General features: G+C 41.9%; 1 protein-coding gene across 6 annotated transcripts in view; it reads right to left on the bottom strand.

Annotated features, from left to right (window-relative positions):
• ppfia4 (PTPRF interacting protein alpha 4) overlaps nt 1-21,372 on the bottom strand; it is a 54,382-nt gene extending 33,010 nt beyond the window's left edge. For all 6 annotated transcript variants that reach the window (XM_079683170.1, XM_079683172.1, XM_079683171.1 and 3 more), the window contains exons 1-2: nt 21,013-21,372; nt 20,524-20,828 (exon numbers count right to left, since the gene is read on the bottom strand). In XM_079683170.1, the coding sequence (XP_079539296.1) occupies nt 20,524-20,781 (258 nt within the window). In that variant the 5' untranslated portion in view covers nt 20,782-20,828; nt 21,013-21,372. The remainder of the gene's footprint in view (nt 1-20,523; nt 20,829-21,012) is intronic.
• Nucleotides 21,373-25,830: the final 4,458 nt, after the last annotated feature.

Genomic DNA, 25,830 nt, shown 5'->3' with positions numbered 1-25,830 from the left:
TTACTACCACAGTGCACACAATCATTGCAAATAACAGGCACTGTTTGTATCCCAATTGACATCTCAACTCTACATGCAGCACCTACTGTTCATTTTCCATCCATGTGAGGATATTTTATTTTCACATATTCATAGCAAAACATGTCATATTGTACCTATTTAAAATAAAAATATCAGGGCTACATAAAAACAAAGAAAAAACAATGTATGTTCTGGCTGATAACAAACACACACATCCATTCATTTAAAAATACACAAGGTAATACACATATACCCCAGAGACCACACACACACACACGCACACACAAACACACACACACACACACACACACACACACACACACACACACACACACACACACACACACACACACACACACACACACACACACACACACACACACACACACACACACACACACACACACACACACACACACACACACACACACACACACACACACACACACACACACACACACTCAGTCCATCCCAGCTAGCTGCTCTGTTTTGCAGATGAAAGTGTCTAGAGGAAAGCAGGAGATGCACTAAACACAGCTCTATTAATATTAATCTTCATTTTCAGAGTAAATAAACTGCTCCAAGGGTACCTCCTGCATAATTTTAAATAATCTCTTGCCAATCCTTCATGTAGCTAAAAATGGCTGTGAGTAATGAGTAGCCTAGGTGTTATTTGTGTGTGGAGGTCAGGAACGCTGCTCTTGCCCTTCACAGAGTGCAAACTGCAGCGGCAGGATGTAACTCTACACCAGCCTCTGTCCTTTTTAGACTGAGAAACACATGGATGGAAACATTGAGGATCCGTGGGACTGAACACAAAGCAACTATGTCCATAATTATATAATCACAATAGTAAACGTGTAATTGTAAGAATACAGTGTTTACTGTTTAGACAGTGTTTACTGTTACTGTTTAGACAATGGCAAGGTGGTACAAAAGAAGGTGTTTCACAGAATGATTGTAGTTGTATGATTGTTGTATTGTTGTATGATTGTAGGAGGTGTGTGGCGCAGTGGATAGAGCCTTGGTATGGGGATCAGATGGTCACAGGTTCAAACTCCACTGCAGTCAGCATGTCGTTGTGTCCCTGGACAAGACACTTAACCCCAAATTGCTCCTGTGGGGGTATTTTCCACAGTATTCAGTATGTAAGTCGCTTTGGATAAAAGCGTCTAACAAGTAACATGAAATGTAATGTAGTTGGACTTAGGCGAGGCGAGCACATACATGGTACGATTCCTTCTTTGTGAAATTTGTTATCAGTAGCTACACATATGGGTTAATAACAGGCTGTGACAACGATGGCCAATCATATTCACTCCTTTTATTCACAGTACTTTCCCCATCATGAGGCATTGAACATGTGGGAATCCTAAGAGTTCATCTGAGTTTTGTTTTCTGAAAATGATTCTGTTTAGTTTTGAACCAGACAACAATCCAATTATGTTGCTCACAGCCACATCTACCTGTACTATTAATACAACGAGGAGCAGGGGATCTGTGGTGTGGTATTGTGGCTTTACAGTGACATCAGCACTCTAGTTAAATATTGAGGTTTGAGAGATACCTGTTGTCTTTAAATGACTGTCAAGAAAGACAACAGTGCCAAGAATATACCTTTAGTTTAGTACTACTTATTGTCATTACAGACATTTTAGGGCCATTGATACCTAGCATGCAGTCAAATCTGCATAATCATTTGATGGAATAATTACACATATTATTAAACCCACACTGACTGGGATAGGACAATAAAAAAAAATGTTTTACTTTTATTTTTTTATTATATTTTTTATTATATCATAACTTAGTATTTTTTTTTAAACACTAAGCTGTCTGTGGCTCTTTCCTGCTGTAACGATGCAAATTTCCCCTCTGTGGGACTAATAAAGGTATTCTGATTCTGATTCTGATAACACATATAATAAGTAGAGCAGATGAAAAATAAAAACCAAAACACAGCGGTGTATATATAGCTAAAGTATGGATTACACAAGGTTCAATCTCAAATTAAAAGGGACCTATCATGCAAAATGCACTTTTGTACGTCTTGTATACATGAATATGTGTCCCCGGTGTGTCAGGGAACTCACCAAGTGTCAGAAAACACAACCCTCTCTCTTTTCCTCAATACCCAAATCTCTAAAAACGGGGCTGCAACGGATCTGATTATCATTTGAAATGTTCTGACGTCAGAAAAGGGGTGCTCCGCCTATATGGGCAACTCTCCACCTATCAGGGGAATGAGAGACCGCTCAAAACCGCTGGAGACGCTGTAGTACATATGCCAGGCCTGTAAGTGGCGCTGTAGTCTGCCACAAAAGCAGAATCAGCCCCTGCGAAAACAGGGCTGGAAAAGAGCAAATAGAGCGAAAATGAGGCATGGCTAAAATGCATGAACTTCACAGACATGTTTTATATAGGTATGGCCCTACAATGTATGTTTCAAATATAGCATGATATGTCCACTTTAAATGACTGTGCCCATGTATTTCTCAGCTTCTTCTAGTAGACTTTATGAGTTCTCGTAACAAAATTAAGATGAATCTACTCGACAAAATGGTCAGAACAAAGACAAATCCATTCATTTGAACACCAGCCTTCAGGGGTGTCTACACAGTATTTGTGATGGTTGCATGAGTAGAGATGGACGAGGACCCAGAGAGAGGAGCACGGAGAATGTAGCATGAAGTACTTACTCTTACGCAGGTTCCTAAAATACTCCTCTTTTCCTAGCTCAAAACACACAAGGGCACGGACACACATACACAAACACACACACACACACACACACACACACACACACACACACACACACACACACACACACACACACACACACACACACACACACACACACACACACACACACACACACACACACACACACACACACACACACACACACACACACACACACACACACACACACACACACACACACACACACACACACCCTGCCTGATGTTTATTCATATGGCAAAACATATAAACCAATATAGCTTAAAATGAGATCCAAGCTATGAGCTGATGAAAAGTGACACACACATTGTAGAGGCAATTGCAATATTGTTTGACATGGAATATAATAGTGTGGATGTTCTGCTATAACTCCATTATGTGTTTTAGGATGGGGGGTTCTATAGAGCACTGTACAACAGGATATATTAAGGCTCTGCCGCAGGGGTAGGCGTAGGAGCATGAACACACACACGCGCACACACACACACAAAGTGATTTGACTCTAATCTGGCCCATACTATGATGGCCATGGTATGAAGTATTGCAGTGTGTGTGTGTGTGTGTGTGTGTGTGTGTGTGTGTGTGTTTGTGTGTGTGTGTGTGTGTGTGTGTGTGTGTGTGTGTGTGTGTGTGTGTGTGTGTGTGTGTTCATCTGTCGCAAGGCCCTGGATGATTTATTTATGAAATGTGATTTTTCTTTCTGGAGCTCTCCTGCCTTGTAACTCAAGCTCACACGCTCCTTGCTCAGTCACTCAAACACACACACACACACACACACACACACACACACACACACACACACACACACACACACACACACACACACACACACACACACACACACACACACACACACACACACACACACACACACACAAACACACACACACACACACACACACACACACACACACACACACACACACACACACACACACACAGCGGTCACTCTCAATCATACTTTGCTGTTAGCCTGATGTACAGTATTTGCTCTACCAAGAAATGATTTTGTTTATTTTGGGATATGAGGATTTTAATCCTGTGTGTGTATGTACATGTTCCGGGGCTCGGGTCATTTAGTGTGTGTGTTTGTGCCTACAGTATATTGTGTTTGTGTGACTGTGTGTGTATACATCCAGTCCCCTTATTTTTTCCACCAGTATAATCCCTCACAAAGTACCATTCCCCCTCCTCATGACTCATACAGTGGCATCTCATTTTCACTGAGTATATGGAGGCTTTTTATGTCACAGTGTGCGTGTGTGATTTATCACATTTTAATAATAACAATAATCCTGAACTGTGTCAGGGACGTTCTGAATGTAGTTCAATAATAGCTGCATGGTTTTTAATATCTGTATGGTCAACTGGTATGCAGTGCACTCCTCAAGGCCAGTGGGGAAACATGGAAAGAGGGGGAAATATTTATGTGAGTGGGTGTGGCACGGATTGCGTGAGTAACTTCTCTGCCACTTCTTTGCTTCTGTGTGTGTGTGTGTGTGTGTGTGTGTGTGTGTGTGTGTGTGTGTGTGTGTGTGTGTGTGTGTGTGTGTGTGTTTGTGTGTGTGTGTGTGTGTGTGTGTGTGAGAGAAGTGGAGCAAGTCACACTGAGTGACTGAGTGAGCTCATCTGTTCTTGGGGTCTATAAATATTGTAGATGCCATGTGCCTGCAGTGGACCTTCTCAGCAACCTACTGTATGATGTCATCCTGGCACACCTACACACACACACACACACACACACACACACACACACACACACACACACACACACACACACACACACACACACACACACACACACACACACACACACACACACACACACACACACAAAAGCACACACACAAGCACACACACACACACACACACACACAGCTGTGCTGCCAAAGCCTTATATCCATGGCAACGCTGGGGTGTGGTAGGTAGGGATGCAGAGCCCACGGCTGTTTAATGAATGCAGCAGCTCAAAAACCAACATCTTCAAACTTCTATATTTCCTCGTTTCCCTCAACATTTATTTCCCATTGTTTCCTCTTCCCATTCTTCCTGTCATACCTTCTTTACATCATATTTCTTCCCTATCTGAAATATCCCTTATTTAACCATCTCTCTGTGACATTTTTGGCATCAAATTATACAATACATTATAGTGAATTTACAACAAAGTGCAGCTGCCTGACACTGACTGGTGTTTATACTTATGGTTAGTTGTGATTCGTGTTGTGCCTTGCTTTGCAGGACTGCTATACATATTTAATTATAACTGCCCAGCCCAAGGTGATGGGACAAAGTGAGCAGAGGATGAGACATGCATTACATCCATTACAAGGTCTACCTGCTACTTCCTGTTTGTTCCCTACTAATCCCTATAAACAGATATCTTCATATGAATGTAGGCAACGGGACAATCATTTTTGTATCAGAAGTGTTAGTTTTAAGTATGGCTACTTTGCGTAGTAGTCTTATATAATCCATTGCTCCCAAAGGCTAAATCGTCATCAGGAAGTCGATTGGTGCTGGGATTGGTTCTCTACTGGTCCATCTGCTTGTACCATCCTATCCCAGTCAAAAGGGGATTCCTCCACTTAGTCCTTCCGCCAGACCCACTAACACACTGAGCTGTTCAGCTTTGGCAGATGATCAGAAGCAGCTATCAAGGTTGGAGCTTCACAGCCAAATGAAAACACACAGACACACACATCGAAAGCAACAGCCTTAGCCTTAAAGTGGCAAATTGCCTCTTACAAATGTAGGAACTAGCATCCGGTATTACGATTTTAAGGTCCTTTTAGAGCAGGCAGGTCAAGTTTATACATCATGTTAATTACATGTTAGAAAATATGTTTACACTGCGCACAGCCACACACACACATACGGAGAGTTGCTGACAGTTGGTGTCCCATGGGACAGAAGGTGTCAGGAAGTCAACATCATCCCCTCCCTCCCTCTCCCCGTTTCCATGGAGACCAAATTTGCAGGGCTTTAAGAGGTGAGGACAGAGACAACCTTGAGTCTGCACGTGAACACTAACGGACAAAAACACACACACACACACACACACACACACACACACACACACACACACACACACACACACACACACACACACACACACACACACACACACACAGACATAAAGCATACTGTAAATGGTGTCCGACAGACAACAAGCAGAGATGTTAAGTAGGTTAAAGGACAGACAGAAATTCTGCAGGACAATGATGAATATATATATATATATATATATATATATATATATATATATATATATATATATTTTGTGTGTAGATGTATGTGGGTAATTGTGGGACTTGTTGGCAGCGTGCCCTCAGGGTGAGGGGGAACACCGGAGGGACGGACATATATTCCGTTGGGTCAGCAATAAACAAGCGCCAATGGAACTGTGGTGTATTCCGACCGGGGTGTTGTGTGTAGTCTTCATGTTTGTGTGTGTAAGTGTGAACGTGTGTGATGACGATGCAATGCAGGTATGAAATGTCATTAATAACAGGGAGGGAAGGGTTTTCACAAATGACAGGAATACAAATAACGTGACAACCGATTGTGATGATCTTGCAGTAATACCAAATGCCCGTTATTTGACATTGGAAGCAAGGACTTCAGCTTTTATAATTCTCAAGAATCTGGACAAAAATAGTATGCTAATTTTTCTAATAAATTGCTTATTTTCAAGAATGAAAATAGATAGTGAATTTCCTCTTGTAGAACTGCGGAGGTATTCCTCAGGGTGAGTCAGTTAAAATGCTCTAAATCAGCCAGACAGGAAGGATTTAAGCAGCTGTTAATGGAGGTTTGCCAGTCAAGAGCAAGTGCAGTTGAGCTGCATTAACTGTTACTGTAATCTGTAACTGGCTGTAAAGATGGATGGCTTGTTAAACAGTAGGAATATTAAACCCTCCTGATGAATAAAAAAAAATACAATGCGTCCATTAAATAAATAGTTGATCACATGATGATACAGATATCATCAGGGGCTCCATTTAATTGTTAATTCATCACGGTCCATGTATATCCTTCTTTCTGCATTCTCTTATTATCACTTAATCTTGCTCTTCAATATGTTGAGTTGTTTACGAGCAGGGAGGGCTATTACTGTAATTTAGCAACCATGGAAACAGTAGAGAGTTACAGAACAAGCCAACTGAGGATGATATGTTTTTACAAAGAGTGGGAACAGGAAAGAAATGTTTTAAAAGAAAGTTAGTGGAATGTGTGTGTGTGTGTGTGTGTGTGTGTGTGTGTGTGTGTGTGTGTGTGTGTGTGTGTGTGTGTGTGTGTGTGTGTGTGTGTGTGTGTTTGTGTGTGTGTGTGTGTGTGTGTGTGTGTGTGTTTGTTTGTGTGTGTGTGTGTGTGTGTATGTGTGTGTGTGTGTGTGTGTGTGTGTGTGTGTGTGTGTGTGTGTGTGTGTGTGTGTGTGTGTGTGTGTGTGTGTGTGTGTGTGCCACATGCCACAGTGAACCCACCGCCCTAGCAATAAGTCCACAGCCAATCTGGACCAATTAAAGCACAGATCTGTATGTGTGTGTTCCCTCCAGGATACCCCCCCCCCCCATTACTCGACTCACGCAAGATGGCAGAGAGTGGGAAAAAGAACCAAAAGAAGAGAGGAAGAAGAGGAGAGATTAGAAAAGAAGAGAAGACGATGCTGACATGCCAGAGCTGAGAGAACAAGACGTGAAGAGAGGAAACTGAGGATCAGATAGGAGAAGGCAAAAATGAACAGATTGCAATGACAAAAGGATGTGACTGAAACTGGAGAGGCAAAGGATGGAGAGGAGTAAGGGAGGATGGTGGCGGAAGTGAAGAAGGGGGATGGGAGGAGAGATGGCACTGTCTGATGCGAGCTGCGGAGCTTCATATGACCTTTATGTAACTCAACTACAGGCACTTCCTCTCTGTCTCCGTCTATCTCTCATTCACATTGTCTTGCCTCATTCCCTCTCTCATATTTGCAAGAGGACACTTGCTTAATGGTGTCTAAATTAAAACAGCTTACCGCAGGGGCTTTTAGCAGTGCTCACTAAACTTGAGCAAAAAGGAAGTTGCGCCAGTAATGGTTACTATTGTAAACAGTAGTCCCAATTCCATTTTGATTCAATGTTTACATTTTCTTCAATATATATCTGGTGTGCTGGTATATAAGCAGGAGTGATTGGCAAGTGTTTCATTATTTTTGCCAAGGTTATGCATGCATTGTTGTTTGGCATTGTAAGACTAATATTTATCTACTTGGCGAAAGACCACATTGAGTAAATTGCATCAGACCCACATTAAGTGCACAACAACAACAATCTTCCCTGTTTCCTAAAATATTAGTCGAACCTAAAAAAAAAAGGAATCATAGAACTGGAAAATGTTTGTGGGATTATAAAATCTAACAGAGTGGAGTTAGGCAGTTGAAACTCTATCAGCTGGAAAGGATTAGCAGCAATGTTGAAAACAACTCCTTTTTGTAACGTTGAAAAGTCAAAGGACCTGTGTGCATAAAAATATTCGAGGACCACCAGGACTTCCTAGAAGAATTTTGGTTGAGTACTTTACCCATACTCTGCATATACTTTAGTGTTTGCCCTTTCCTTTGCACCTGTAATAAAGCATTAACTGAGAGCCACATTAGGATCTGAGAGGTTTCTAAAAATCTCAGGCCTTTCTCGACATGCTCAGAGTCTACTAATGGCAACATGAATAACAAGTTTCCAAATAAAATAAAATCACCCACACAGACCCCGTATTATGAAATATAAGCATGAACAAAACATTCTTATTATTTTATCTGAATTTGTAGGACCTATACTTGCCAAATGCATAAAAACATACAATAAATATTCATAGACCAAACCAACAACATTGCTTATTGAGCAAACATAATTGTTCTAGTAGTTGAAGAACACTATGCATCACTAACAAAATAAATAAACTCAAAACGTAAAGCTTCTCTGTGAGCAAATTAAACGTTTCTCTTCTTGTAAGGAATGGCTATGCTTCCTGGCACTGTGTGTCTTACAGAAACAGACAAAAGAGCTGTGCTATACACTCCAATATTAAATTCATCAAGAAAAATAAGGGCTATAAGCATACCCTATGTTATAGATATTAATAGCAAATAGACAGAGCTACCATCATTCTAAAGTCAAACATAATGCTGTTGACTACAGGTGTCCAATTATCCAGATATAGGCCATTTCCGATTGCATATACCGGCGGCCTCTTCCAATTAAATAGTCATGAGCATTTCTCAGTGCACTAATATTCTTTGTTTATATGGCCTACTGTCGATGTATGTACAATGAGTGCGCTGACTGAGGTTTAAACCAAATTTGAAGAGTTCGAAAACATCTAAGATAAAAATAATGTCACTGACACCTGAGCCTGTGTTTGTATATTTTAGGTCTACTTGGAGTGCTTACTTGGAGGAGTGGGTGAGTGTTAGCATGAGTAAATGAAAGGGCTATTGGGGTGTGGAATTGAGGGCAAGAAGAAACGGTGCAGGGCATAAGGCAACAGAGAGAGAGAGGGGAAAGAAAGCAGCTAAGTGTGAATGATGTTCTTCTTGGGCTGGGTCAGGCCACGTCACAGCCCCCATTATTCTAATGGGTCACCACAATGCTTACTGACCTTCATCATCGACAGACAGAGCTAGCCAGGCAGATGACTGTGAGTGTTTGCTGCTCAGTTATTCATACAATTACACGATGTGGGAGCGGTCCAGGCTATTACCGTTGTAATTAGATGAACTATATGGATTTTACAACACAAAATGTTTGATTGGAACCAATGAAAGTGCAATACTGAGACATGTTTACTCACATACATGCACATATAAACATATTATCAAGTAAACATGACAACATGTTCTCAGGCTATGGAGCTAGTTCAATTATCTGATTTAGATTCAATGCACACACACAATTGCTATAGGACATATAGACACATAAACTTCCACTTGATATGCTAATCACCCTGCCCAACATTTTGAGACTCCTCCAGCTCTTTTTCATCAAACCTAACAACAAGAGACTGGAATCAATCACTTATTCCATTCAAACATAAATATAAAATGTTTTAAAGAATGTCAAGGTTTGTGGTAAAGTCCCATATCCTGGCGCCTGTGATCGCCCCTCATGCAGTCAGAGCAAAGCGGCAAGTACAGTGAACTGGCTGGGAGATATGAAGCATTATCTGACGGAACGATAGCTAACTAATAGACCTCTCAGCACACACGCTTAAAGCCATCAGCACTGATAAGACAGACAGCGAGTGAGCGCAAGAGATAGAGAGTAAGTGAGACTGAGGAAAGGAAGAAAGGGCGGGGAGCGCGACTTTGAAGAGAGGGAACAGACCGCTGTGTTGGTAATGTTAATATGGCTTCACTGAGTCAACTCGAGGGTAGTCTTGAAGTGATTTAAAACAACAGGTTCTTGTCCTCAGCAGGCAAACAAGTAAACAGGAAAACTAATCAATGCAAAGATGATAAAGAGAAGCGGCAGAGCAACTTCGTCCCAGAACTCAAAGACACAGGGATAGAGCGTGTCTGTGAAAAAGTTTGAGTGTCTACTCTGCACCAACCCACACATCAGTGAATGGAGCTGGGAGTAAATGAATAACAGACTGCGGCTGAGAAGTGTTATAAACGGGTCGTGATTTAATACAGAGACAAGAAGATCTGAGAGCTTTCTGTAGATGTACCAAAAAAGTACTTATTAGTTTCTCCAGTATGTACTTAGACTGCCTCAGATAGGCTCTACTCATTAGTGGGAAGTCGGTGTATGTCAACATGAATTAATCAAAGCCTATCATCAGAACAGAACGTATTCTGGTGTCTGGCTAGCCATGATAGCACTCTGAGCTGGCTAACATCTTATTCACAACATACATCTTTCTCTGCGAGACACCTCCAAATCTGATGTCCTGTGTGTGTGTGTGTGTGTGTGTGTGTGTGTGTGTGTGTGTGTGTGTGTGTGTGTGTGTGTGTGTGTGTGTGTGTGTGTGTGTGTGTGTGTGTGTGTGTGTGTGTGTGTGTGTGTGTGTGTCTTATCAGCACAGTTGGATACTTAGAAAACCGTTAAGTGCTGACTCTGTGTGGGCAATTCATCACTTGGACCATTTTCTTATGCAAGAAATCAATAGCTCTATCGTCTGTTTACCAGGAGTAACTAATTGAGTTTGTGGCAATGATAATATTCTATGTTTTACAGCCTGGTTCCCTTTTTAAAATGTTGTGCAGCGTTTTTTATCATTACACAGAACTTTATGCAAATGTCCTTTCTGTATACCTGTATTTGAACACAGGAATGACAATCCAGTTCAACCAGCAGCACATAGACCAAAGTGAAATCAGAAGTTAATATGAATTTTGCCCTAAATCTATTGCTTCGCTATAGGGTTCATAGCACTTTGTTTTATTGACTCATGTTTTCACTTCCAAATGGGTGGTTTAGATATGAAGATGAAAGCTAAACAGAGATAATTATTATGAGACTGTGTAGGTAGCCTACAGAGCATTTAATAATTTTTAAGCTAGTTTTAGTTTAACGGACCACAACTTGACTTTTTAGGTTGAAAATCTCAGGCCCCTCTTCGATCTTTGTTTCAGCTCACCCCGACAGTATGTTCAGTAAAACACCCTGACAAGCTCAGTACACTTCCTTAATAACCAAACAAAAGACGAAGCTAGCAAATAACTGGTAAACATATAGCGTTTAGCAGCTAAATACACAAACAACACCCACAGGAGTCAGTGAATTGCAAACCAGCGCCAAGCAGAGAGGAGAGACTTGTGCTTACATTGATGAGTGTGTTGCTGTTGTTTCACTGTACCTTTACTAAGACTTTGTGGAATAATGTAATTCATTGAATTAGAAAATCTATTTAGAATTGATCTTTGTTGTCGTTTAGATAATTGAATGCCTTTTTTTAAATATGTTATAAATCGTATAGCTTTACTAGAAAAATAACATACAGTATTCATGCCAGAACATTTAAAAAATGTGTCTAAGAGTGATGTGACTCAGATGCTAATCTGTCATTTTCTATCTCCTTCTCGAAACATGGGCCTTATGACTTAAATCCCACCTGGGGACAGTAAAACATGGCACAAACTCTCTATAACATATTATATAATATCAACATTATTCTAGAATGGTTAACTGTCACACACAAATGTATGATCCATACCCTTTAAACCAAATAAACAAAAATAAATAAAAGTATAATTGTGCTCTATGCACATAAAATGCCTATGCGCATAGAGACATATATGCTTCACTCGAGCCATTAGGTAAATACAGTACTGACATAATTGTACCAGTGTGTTCTTTTATCAAATACTGCAATTCATTTACACAACTCTCATAAATCTCTCTCTTTTAAGAGTGTGTTTGTAGGTGTTATTGACAGTCAGCAGCGGGGGGTATGTGCGATGTTGTGAGACACTGACAAGCTGTATTTCATGGAGCAAATGAAGCATTTAGATTTTTTTTAAATCCCTTTAAGGGTCCAGCAGGGGACTTAGCTTCTGTGTGTGTGTGTGTGTGTGTGTGTGTGTGTGTGTGTGTGTGTGTGTGTGTGTGTGTGTGTGTGTGTGTGTGTGTGTGTGTGTGTGTGTGTGTGTGTGCGTGCGTGCGTGCGTGTGTGTGTGTGTGTGTGTGTGTGTGTGTGTGTGTGTGTGTGTGTGTGTGTGTGTGTGTGTGTGTGTGTTTGAATTTGTGTGTGTTTGAATTTGTGTGCGATTTAGTGTTTTTGAGGATCCGGGTTTTTCTTCTGTTTATATGCATATGATGGTCACATTAGAGTGTATGCCCTTGAAGTTCAACCTTGAGCTTTGAGACCCTGTCCTACTAAGACACACATTTGGCCTTCCTCACCTCTACACCCAAAGTCCAATAATCATTTCCTCAGATGCCTTATCTTCCATTCTGGGGGAGTCGCAGCACGGAAAGTGAACTGACAGAGTTCCAATAGTGTAGTTGTTAGACATGGCAGGGCTGCTGTGGGCTTAACTGCAGGCTGGAAAACTTCTTCTCACATCCCTTTGCTTTTGCTCCTCTTCCTCCTTTCTCTCATTCGGTCCTTTCCAACCCCCCTCCTTCATTACTCTCGCTATCCCCTCTGGTGGTCCTGCAACTCCAATCACTCTGCTCTTATTACCAGGGAGAGGGAACACACACACACACACACACACACACACACACACACACACGCACACGCACACGCACACGCACACGCACACGCACACGCACACGCACACACACACACACACACACACACACACACACACACACACACACACACACACACACACACACACACACACACACACACACACACACACACACACACACACACCACACACACACACACACATACACACACACTCATACTCCCCATCACCAGAGCATGTCCCTCGCTGCTAGGGACAGTCAGGTATGCTTGATTCTGCTTTTTTTCCTGACTCCTTCTGCCTCTTTTTGCTAAATCTAAATCTATATGTGTCTCTCTCTTTTACTCTGCCTCTTCCTTCCCTCACTCTCCTTCCCTTTCCCGGGTAGCCAGGGGGACAAATTGGCGCCCGGCTGAGCTAAATGTGCCTGGTGCTGAGAGCCAGATGGTACTGGCAGAGTGATGGAGGGAGCGAAGGATGGATGCTCTAAGAGATGTAGCGCAGAAGCCATGGTGTGGCAGGGCATCGTGGGGGAGCTAGCTTTGCACACTAATAATCCATTAGTGCTCAGGGGCCTGAAAGCTGTGCACAAGCCATTGCCAGGAGCGTGTGCTTGAATCAAGACTGGACAACATAGATGAGTGAACTTCAGAGTAGAGGAAAAGAGACTGACAGTGAGGTAAAGCTGTCTGGATGCAGCAGGAGCCGAAGAGAGGAAAAGGAAGAAACAGAGAGGTGTGATGTCAGTCAGCTGCTGGCAGGAAGATATCTTGTTAATTGGATTTACATCTCACTTCTTTCTGAGGTCATTTGAGTTTCCCTCTTTCTCTCTTAGATGATTATGGGATCTGTCTGCTCAAAGTTAGGTGCAGAAGATCTTTGAGTGATCTAACAAAACGAGGGGTTATGCATTAGTTAGTCATGAGTATAACGTCAATTTCCAAAATCTGAGAATGTAACAAAATAGCAAAAAAAGGGTAGCAGAAGCAGATACACCATCTTACTGGATTTAAACAAACCCCAAGGTTAGCTAACTGAGGGGGATGAAAGGGGGAAACCAAACTTTCTGATAAATCATGTCATTTGTGTTTTCCAACTTGTAAAAATATGTTTACCTAAATATAAAATGACTGAGAAAATGTATTAAAAAGTTTGGCTTCTTTACATCCGGCCCTGTTCTGTCCAACTGCTTGTGTTTCTTTCTCTGTTTTTTTCTCTTTTTAGCAATGTTGCAAAATTCCATGATCAACATCAACAGAAAATGTAGCAACAAGCAATAAGGTAATCAATGAAAAATCTGACTGATAAGTTGAAGCAATAACCGAGGGCTTTATATCTTCCTGTCTTTACATTTCCACTTGGCCTAAAACATCCTGTAAAGGAAAGGTGGTTGGGGCTAAGCAATGGTTTGTTGCAGTAATGACTAAGAACATGGACAGGACAGCCCCCTTTTCTTTCAGTCTCATACTCTCTCCCATTTGTGTTCCGGGATTACTTGGTGACATTCAGCTGCTAACATCATGCTCCACTTTCCGCCACATCAACCCAAATTCCAGTATTTTTTGCTTACATAACATGCAGAATAAGATTTGGACTTCAGCAGCAGAGCAATGAGATGAGGTAATTTTAAACTCACTTTGCCCACCCTCTTCAATATTCTCCTATCAAGCAAAAATCTGCCTCAAGCATCCACGCAACACGCACCATGGGCATGCTAGCTAGCACACATAAAAACACACAGACTCAGGACGACAAGTAGACACAGCATGTTGACATTTAAGAAAAACACGGGAAGTGTGTGTGTGTGTGAGTGAGTAATTATTTTTTGTGGATGGATCAAGACGTGAGGAAGAGTTTTGTTTGTGCCATACTGAAGGACTGTGTTTGTGTCAGGATAAGATCAGGTCACCTCAACAACGCAGGGGGGGCATGGAGCCCTACTTCCTTCCTCTGCAGTTTGGTACATTATCTCTGTGAACACACACTATACCTGTAAGCAAAACACACCTCCAGTACAGTTACTATGATGGCTGAGTACCAAGCCTGCAAGGCTCACTTCTGCTGGCCCTCATTCAAATAGCATGAAATATTCTGTTCTCTATTAGATGAGAAAACTGTTACCATGGGATAGCAATGGGGATATTAAAGTTGGCCCATATATCTCTTTTTAAACTGTGGGTTGATTAAGGTGTATGAACTGTTTCTGTGTCTGTTGTTAGGCCTACATTAGTACATTTAAACCCAGATTACACCTCTTTAGGCTTATATTGTTATACAGTAAATAAACTGTATTCCTCATAGTTCTCCAATGTTCTGCTGTGTTTCCACTGCATGGTAAGATTCTGCTTGGCCCCACTTACTTTCCTTAGTTGTTGCTTTTTCTATTAAAATTCTTCACGGCAGACAGTACCCCCTCGGTGTATGTCGGGGGAACAGCTGATTGCTGGAGCGACGCTGCTTGAAACTGCTGTGACATACATTTAAATGGATCACTTCATGAATCCTTTTATTGGGCAAATAAACAGAGAAAACATATGGATTCATGAGTGGTTTTTGTGTTGCACGCTGTCATCCAATGAGTAGTGTGCAATATTTTAACTTAATATTGGCCAGGTTTAATTGAATAAGGTTGCAAACTTTGTATTCATCATTACTTCACCACATCGACATATAACACTACAGTACGTCTCGTTTCGGTATATGTGTAACTCCAACCTCCATTTAAACCAAATAAAAAGTTAACTGCTGCCAGACTGTTATGTTGTCACAAAGAGACAGGAGGCTTTGCAGAGCTTAAAACTGTGAGAAATGTGTATAACCTTCCTTCCCACATTAGACTGTGTTGGCTGTGGGCTAAGGTCAGCTGCAGGAAGGGACAAGAACTGTCTGAGGGACCAGATAATGGACTACTGGGTTATTGATGAGTTGGATAAACAGAGTGGGAAAGAATGAGACAGATATAGAAAGAGAGAAGAGAAAACAAGAAAGGAAGAATGATTTGGGGCGGAAGGAAGAAAATAGACCAACAAACAGGTTATGCATGTGTAGAATTGTTTCAGTGTGGACGGACGGGTTAGAATTTAGAACTGGAGTCAGGAGTTCTTTTGGACGTGCAGTGTGTATGTAGTGTGTTTTTCTGTCTCTCGGTATTTGTATGCTGGCAAAAATAGCCAGTGTTTTCTCTGACTCAAACAGGTGTCCAAACATCACAACACTCAGTCACACATCCACTAATCAAACACAACATGAAACTCACATCATCACACTATGAAGGCACGCACCCCTTTGAAAAATTGAGGATTAGAGGCTATGCTGTTATCTCGCAGGGAGAATTTCTCAGACTTTGGAAAGCTTGCTTCCATGCAACACAAGTTATTATACAGCGGAATTGGTGGAGTTCCCTTTGAAGGGAACGTTTGAATCTTTTGAAAAGGGGTTGTATCTGTTACTTAGCCATAGTCAGTGCATTATGGTGGCTGATATTCAGGCACGCCCCAGTTTGAAGAACCAGACAGGAGTTATTGCACAGAATCAAAGTAATAATCAGCACTGCTGCTGTTGATGATTTTGGCAACCTACTGTAAGAGAAAGCCCACCCTTCAAAATCGAAATCATTTTAATTGTATGCTGTATTTTCACTACACTGCTTTACCTTGCCTTCAGACTGCCCGTTTGGAGGTGAAAAAAAGCTGTTATTTGACCTCTCAGAACATTGTTGTTGCTGATTTACCCCTGCCTCGGTTAGTTAGTATGTTTGTGTTATTGTGTGACTTTTTTTGTTGTCTTTGTATGTGTTTGTGTGCAAGTTAAACCCAACATACATGGTGCTATGCTAGCTAGTTTCCCATTAGCTTCCAGTTTTTATGCTTAGCTAAGCTAACAACTTTGGGGCTCTTTACTAAAAAATAAGTTAATTCGTCACACTAGTGACATTAGTCTGTTTCTTGAGAGTCAACCAACAGGAATTAATTATACTCTATCACTGGAGCTTCCATTTGAATATGGTACCTTTATGGGTCATAATAATACTAAATGAATAATAGAAAATAGTAATAATACACAAATATATTGCACAAAAATACAGAAATGGAATAGGAACGGTGACCTGCTTTGTTTGACACACAGTGTTCCCCCGCTGTCAGCATTAAACACACGCATGCACGCCATGCATGCACAGGCAGACAAACACACAGTCTAACCGCACACATTCTACTTGACAGTGTCGGAACAATTTTTCTCACACAGAAAAGTAACAGGCATTGTGTGTGTGTGTGTGTGTGTGTGTGTGTGTGTGTGTGTGTGTGTGTGTGTGTGTGTGTGTGTGTGTGTGTGTGTGTGTGTGTGTGCACGCGCGCATGTGTGTGCATGTGTGTGTGCGCATGTGTGAGTGCGCATGTGTGTGCGTATACTGCATAAGCATGCGTGTGTGTGTGCCTGAGTCTTTGTGTGCATTAAAGACCTAATTTGTCTATGGGCAAACCCATCTCTGAGGGCTGTATTAGAAGCATTTTGCACTGTAATGGGCTGACATGTTAATCTGAAACTCTATTCTCTGTTACTAATTAAAATATCAATCCTAGTCTCTGTATTTGTGTCTGTGTGTGTATGTGTGGTAAAATGGCAATGGCGTCCCATTTTCTACGATGCAGTGATGCAGGGGGATTTTCGATATGCATTTTTAACAATGACGACATTGGAGAGAATTTAATTTTGAATCCCTCACACAGTTTGTTTGTGTGTGTGTGTGTGTGCGTGCATTCTTGTGTGTGTGTGTGTGTGTGTGTGTGTGTGTGTGTGTGTGTGTGTGTGTGTGTGTGTGTGTGTGTGTGTGTGTGTGTGTGTGTGTGTGTGTGTGTGTGTGTGTGTGTGTGTGTGTGTGTGTGTGTGTGTGTGTGTGTGTGGAGGAGAGACATAGATCTGACAGTTCTGGGTCAGACCAGTCCCATGGAGTCAGGGAACCAGAAGACATAACCAAAACTAAACTAAAATACACAAACACACACACACACACACAGACACACACATACACAAACACACATACACACACACACACACACACACAGACACACACACACACACACATGTGAATGCTATTTACGTATGTGAAGATGACAAATATTTTTTAGGCAAGCGGCAATAGAACAGTGGTGGGATTTGGGCAAAAAAGGCTGCCTTGCCATGCCAACAGTCATACATCAGCCTACACCTTGGGAGCAGAGAGAACTGAACACACACACAGAAAAATACATCTCACATAGCCAAACACACAGACACTGCTGACTGGAGGGCTACACAGGTAAGGCGGCAGGATCAAACAGAAAGCTGTGATATTGTATTGTAGTCCAGGGCATGAACACACTAACCCTGGTCACGTGGAGCACAGCCGCAAGTCAGCCTAATTACCACTGACACATATAGCATGGTGGGGTCAGCGGAAGCATCGCCAAATGCTACATCATTGCTCTTTCCTCACACCCAAACTTGAGATAATAGATACAGTATGTTCATTTTTCCACAATTTATCCTCATCATGACAAGATGCATTCGGCACTTTCCAAAAATGCATCAGACTATCCTTATTCATCATCATTTCAGCAGACAAAACTGAAATCAATTTTGAGCAAGATTCTCAAATTTCTTAGTATTTCTCACACTGTCCATTGCATCATCTCTCTGCTCTGTGGCTACTGTGGATATGACCACTGCTGTTTTTTGTGGATGAGTGTGAGTAGCCATTCTGAGAGAGAGAAAGAGAGACAGCTTATGCATGTGCGCGCCAGTCATAATGTCTGCATAATGTCCCTGAGGTCTCTGACTGTATAACTAATACTTGTATTATTGGTAGAATAAAACATTACGCTGAACCAAGCAGGATTATAAAACAAGCATGACAGACTCTTCCCACTCTCTCTCTCTCTCTGACACACACAAACATGTAGGCATGTGTGCAAGCAAGCAGCCCAGGGCCATGTACACCAGCAAGCGGCCATGTTTCTTTCGCAAGAGGCTGCAGTGAGGCTGTCATCATCAGGATGGTTCTCTCCCTCACTCTCTCACACACACTCAGACACACCGTTCGGTGACATCATGCAATGCATTTAGACTAGAGGGTCAGAGGGTAACACAGCTTTATATGCTGAGGCTTCATTGTCGTCACGCTCGGTGACTGCGGCAGCCCCTACTCAACTCTCTTTCTCTCAAACACACACAAACATAGGCACATGATCAAGATATCTTCAGCTTCTTTCACTCACATTACCACTGACAGGCAGGTCACCGCATACAGAGGTGAGGCTGTTGCAATCCAGATAATGATAGTGGGGCCTTGCCCTCCTCTCTGACCAGCAGAGCTCTCAACAACTGACCAAGACCTCTACAGTCAGCGGCATCATTATTCCAGTTAGTAAAAAACTCCATCAACCACCTTTCTAGCTACTGCATTACCTCTCTACTGGACATTTAGATCCTCCTTTCGGTTCACTGCCACTCATGAGCTTTTGAAGTCGTATGTAAGTAGCCAGTAAAACCCTTTTCATCTTTACACTTATTCTTGTGGTGATATCCCTGGACATTCAGGAGTTTTAGCGAGATTCCCCAGAAGAAGAGTAAATCCAAGCTTACTATATAAAAAGCTGCTCTGACGTCTGCCTTTTAAATGAAATTGTCATTTTCAACCTTTTCAGGTCTAGCTCTCACAGAGGTGCATTTGATGTGTTACCATGTTTCAACACAACAGCACTATTATCAAGCAGTAGTGTAATTTAATTTGCTCCAAATCAGTCAGCATCAATATCGCCATGGCCGCCACATTAACCTGCTAGACAGCCCTGAGGCAAGGTGCTCACATATTAACCGCCCACATTATGTGCAATTGAAGTTTCTTTTATGGTGAAGCTACGTTTAGCTTCTTTGCACCTCAAATGTGGAACAAATTGCTAAGACTTAAAACAATGCAGACTAGTATAAAATAGTTCAAATCAGATTCAACATTCCTTTTAACTAAAGTTCCTTTTAATTCATTAAAAAAGCTTTTACTATGTGTGCTTATGGTTGTTTTATTGTTTTCTTTAATCATTACAGTATATGTTGTGTCTTTGCCTGTGTAATCTGTAAAGCAATTAGAGTTGCCTCTGGGTATGAGATGTGCAGTACAAATAAATGTGCCTTGCCTTTTTCCTTGCCTTACTAGAACATTATCTGGCTCTATAAATGTACGTTGGAAACTGACTGGTAAACGTTATATGCAATAAATAAGCACAAAACTGAAATAATGAAAGACTTACAATTACATTTCAACATAGAGACCTTTGGTGCCCTTTTTAGGGCATTTTGTAACTATCCCAAATCAGTTTCAATGACATCAGCACAAGCTTTTTGGGTCATGGGGTTCAGGGGGTCTGACAGTCAGCAGCATCAGTACCAGAGGTTTCAAGATCACCACTGATCTTTCCTCTCCTGACGATAGGCCCGCACAGCATATCGTTAATACTATGTATAGGCTACCCTTGGACACAATCGTATTCGTCTCACCCACAGCCCGACCCTTCCTCCCCTTCCAGAGGCCGAGAGCTCCTCACCTGAGGCAGCGCGGCGTTGATCTGCCGCTGGAGCACGTCCCTCTCGTGCAGCGCCCCCTGCAGCTTGGTCTGAGACTGGATGAGGGTCTCCTGAGTCTCCCTGAGGGACTCCAGCAGCTTGTCCCTCTCGTCCAGCATGTTGACCATCAGCTGCTCGAAGTTGGCCTCCTGGTCCGAGCCGTTCGGGACGCCGCCGGTGCCTCTGGGAGGACCGGCCGAGTCTCCCTCGCTGATGGTCGGCATCACCTCGCACATCATCTTCCCAGCACTGTGGTCTGGGCAACGCAATAGGACACTGTCGCTGTCTGGATTAAGAAGGGGATACACGCGGGTTACAAGCCTGATAAACAGACTTACAATAACTGATAAAAGGGCCTATTAACGCCCCGTAGCAACCGTCAGCCAATGCAACCGTAAACGCGCCTTACTCTCAGTGCATTACATCTTTCGTGCAGCAAACGTGCATCCTTAAGCTTTACATCGCCTTACCTAATCAGAGTGATTGAAATGATGAGATGATGGTTGACCTTTCATCCATATTAACCGGCGTTGTTTCCACCCCGTGAGCAGATCCGCCCTGCCCGGCGCGCCATGCACTCACATGTAGAAATCCCGGCGTGATATGATTGACAGCTCAGAGATAGACGGGTACGTTTGAAGGGGTGGTGCCCGCAACACGACGATCATAGCATATTGTCATGTAAATAAAACAATCAGGGGTAACATCCAAGAGAAAACGTGTATCTGCGTCCTTAGTCTTGGGGACAGTGAGAGTGAGAGAGAGTCTTATCTGCATCCGCCTTCTCTGCTTCCATCTCTCCACACACCGCCACCGAACCGACGCTCACTCCCCCTCCCACACACAGTTGCCCAGACACACACACACACACACACACACACACACACACACACACACACACACACACACACACACACACACACACACACACACACACACACACACACACACACACACACACACACACACACACACACACACACACACACACGCACTCACACACACACACACACACACACACACACACACACACACACACACACACACACACACACACGTGAATCTGCAGTTGTCACTATACCAGGCTACAGCCCTGGAAATATGGGACCAACTCCCGGCGGTTCAGCCTATAAGCGTTTTGCAGTTTGCACCACATGTGCGTATATAACAGAGAGAACTGGAATAAACTCACTAATTTCACAGCATAAACCCTGCACTAGTATCATGCTTCTGCAGTTAGCACACACTTGACCCTTAGCTGGTAAAATCAGGTAATTCACTTTTCACATCAGCACCACTAAGCGCGTTCATGCTCCTGAGACATGATGCTCGTTCTAGAGGCATCGTTTTACCAAGCCACACAGGCAGACAGTGTGCTAAAAGTGAGCAGCGCACCCTGCAGGAACTGAGACGAAGTTGAAGATTATAAATATTACTGTAACAGACATCTCTTACACTATTTGTGGCTGTGCAATCAAGTGTTAGATTGCCATCCATTCCACAACACAAGGGCCCTGAAATATAACCATACATGTGCCAGTGACGCAGAGCCACCTTTTTGTTGTTTCACAGTTTGCAATATTGTGCTATAGTAATGATAATTAACTAACATAAATTGCAGAACAGACATAGCTTTCTTTTCAGTGAAATGTCAAAAAGATGGTGTGGGCCATGATAATTTCTTTTTTGAGACGTTGTTTGACAATACAAGTAGGCTGGGTACCACATAGAAAACAAATCCTCAAACAACAGTGTTGTTTGTCAGTTCAAAAATATATAAGTGTGAAGGTGTGAACAATAAAAAAAGCTTCAAAGGATCATGCTGTTGAATAACATATCACATTTTTTTATAAGCATGTTGTTGCGGCAGTATGGAATAAGAAATGTTGCCCCCCACCTTTCTTCTTAGCTCAAAGTTACTGTTTTGAATTATTAAAAACAAAAGTTTGTAACATTTCGATTAAATTACAATCTTAGTGTAAAGAAAAAGCAATGAATAACCTTCATGGGAAATTGATGAGCAGACTTATGACTGACAACAGTTCAGTCATTAGTCTGGGTTAGATGCTGCAGCAGAGTGTAATGTGCCATAGATAAAATACATGGCAATACTGTGAAAATGTGATGATTTACCATGCTGGGATACGTGAAGATGCTACGATTTCATCCCTTCAAACGTGACAGACAGTTACACGGTATTGTTAACATGGCCCACCAGTGCAGAAATACCCGGATGTTGAAAAGCAAGCCTCCATCATGACTTTTGGTTCACTATAAGTATTAGAGGACAGTAATAATGAAAAAATAACTCAATAACTTCTTTGAATTTCAACAGTGCTTCCTCGAATCAATTAATTTAATTTGAGTTGCTCTAGGATGTGTGGCTTTCTGAAGTTTGGTTTTAAAGGCCTTGACAACAATGTTGTAAAAGTAATTATAGAATGCCGTTTCCTGCAGCACTAGCACAAAAGACTAGGTTACTGAACATAGCACTGTGGATCTTTCAGCATTTTGACTCTTTGGTCTGATAAACATTTAAGTGATATCTGCCAATGTGTAATTTCTCTGGCAAATGTTTGTTGTAAGTCTACCATTGCTCAGTGATGTCAGGGCAGCTTTAATGGTATGAATTAAGTGCATACTGTAAACTTGATAGAAGCAGGGTGACTTCTGTACTTGCAGTTTCATTTTGACATTGCTATTGACATGCAAACAAATATCAAACAAACCATCTCATTGGTCTGGTGTTCAGTAAAGCCAGAATACGACAAGAAACACCTTTCTGAGTTATAATTTCACATCAAACAGGCAGAACTTTCAACGATGCTTGAATTTGGCACGATTAAAAGAAACAAATGTAATTATAACATAATTGAACTTGCACATGTTGTAACTGGCTGATAAAATAATAGGACTTACCCATAGGCGTCATTTGCGCTGGGGACGCTGGGGACATGTTCCCACCACTTTTTGGAATGGCCATTTTTGTCACCACCACTATAAGTATAACTTATACATGTTCTGAAAAAAGAGTGCACAAAGAAATGTAATAAACAATAACACTGGTTTAGTGTCAAGATGTGCAATTTGGACATGTTAGTAAACTTTTAATAGAAAATGTAAAAACGTAGGCCTACTTTGCTCCCGCTTTGCAGCAGCAGGGCGCAGGCACTGCACTTAAAAAAAAGTAAACAACAAATAATTCCTCCTATACTGACTCTAAAATGAGCCAAAAACATGCTAAAGGCAATGTTGTTTGGCCTGTTTCCCTGACGTAAAAGTGGTCTGTTTGGTTTCTTTTCTTTTCAGAGAGTAGAATGTGTATAGTTTAAATGTTAAAGTTCCCATTTCATGGCCATTTCTACTGATCATAATTCCATTGTTGAGGTTTACTAGAATAGATTTAAATTGTGCAATTTTCTAAAATCGCATTGGTTTCTCATACAGCCTCTCTGTATAGTATGTGTATTCACCAGGTATTCACTCTCTGTCCTAAACGGCTTGTTGGAGCTCCTGCCCCCCCTCCCTATGAGCCCGGTGGCCGTCTGCGAGACAGAAAGACACAGCGAAACCCAGCCCGAACACACACCCGCAGCCTGGCTGGGAGTTTGTGTGTGTGCTCCTCACACACCGACTCACAGCCTCGCCGCGTCCCGCTGTCTCAGGGAGGAGAAATTGGCGGAGCTGCAGCTGAGAAAAGATTGAGTGTGTGTGTGTGAGGAAGTCCGCGGATTAGTCAATGTTTCCGCGGATGTAACGTAACGGCTCCACGGATTGTTCCATTTGGACCAATGGGTCCATTTAGGTATGGGCACATCACTGTACCCAGGAAGAAAAAGAGAAATCTCCAACGAGGCGTTCTGGGGCAGCATAGAAAGGTATTTTCTGTGTTAGAGTTTTACTCGCTACAGGGTGTACTTTGAGTGTTTGTGACTTTGCAGACCGTTTACATACATAAAAACCTTCATAACACACAAGGGGACGGGTAATAACCGGAAAAGCATGTTGCATCTTCTGGGGCAGGATCCCCTTGCAGGGGTTTGCAAACATCGTTCTCAGAACATGTGAGTGTTAATTTGTCTCTTTGGAGAACACTGTACTGCAGTAGACCTACTAAATAGAATGCAGTAGTCATTTTTTTCTAATTGAAGATTTCTTCCCATGTAATCTCATTTGTACACACAGTAGTATACTGTAGTACTACTGCAGTAGTATCAGGGCCGCCCCTCCCACCAGACCAGGTGTTGGTGCTGCCGGATTTGGCACCCCCACTGTAACTTTGTCCAGGGTAGTCGCACTCCCACCAAAATCACATAGGTGTTTGCTGTCCCCCTCTAGTTTGTGCACACACACTCATTTTACACTGGGCTCAGCAGGTGAGAAACTAAAGAGGGACATCCACATGTGGCAGACCAGGTGTTGGTGCTGCCGGATTTGGCACCCCCACTGTAACTTTGTCCAGGGTAGTCGTACTCCCACCAAAATCACACTGGTGTTTGCTGTCCCCCTCTAGTTTTTGCACACAAAAGTGTTTTACTCTGGCTAAGCAGGTGAGAAACTAAAGAGGCTTTTAAAATATTTGTTGAAGAGGGAAGAGTCACTGTGTTTCTCCTTGCACTGTGTACAACTTGACACGAAGCTTCCAAATTAAAGTGGTACTGGTCAGAGGAAGTGAAATAAAATATAATAGCAACTCAAAGATACAGTATGGTTAAAGACACGTGCACTTGAAACTTTCAGAGCAATTGAAAGTACAATTGTTATAAAGGTTGTCGTATCCACAGAGTACAAGGCTATAGCAAAACAACATTGTGTGAAACACACACAAACTTACATTAATAAATATATAAGAAAATAAATGTAGAAATACATTCAATATATATAATGTGTGTTCTGTATTATTCTCAACTATATCCTTTTATTTATACATTTATTTCCATATTTATCTATTTTGTCTTGTTTTATTAATTGCTGTATTTTTTCCATACTTATTTATTTATTCCGGTATATAAATGTTTTCTTGTGTTTATTTAGTCCTGTATTTATTTCCACATTTATTTATTGCTGTATTTATGCATTTTTTTTTTTTACTCATGTCATGTTCTGTCCTCCAAACCTGTGTGCTCGTTGTGTGCATAAAGGTACAAATTCACTCAAAATCACATCACAGCAAGATCTATAGTTGGGCGTTCATTGCTCTAAAAACACATTGGTTTTTCATGCAGGTGCTCTAGGTTCAACACAGGAGTGGGACATATTTTGTCTTCTGCTATGCTGACGTTAAATCT

Source organism: Notothenia rossii (genome assembly GCF_949606895.1).
Source record: "Notothenia rossii genome assembly, chromosome: 5".
Taxonomy (NCBI): domain Eukaryota; kingdom Metazoa; phylum Chordata; class Actinopteri; order Perciformes; family Nototheniidae; genus Notothenia; species Notothenia rossii.
This window is presented reverse-complemented; position numbering and strand designations above follow the sequence as displayed.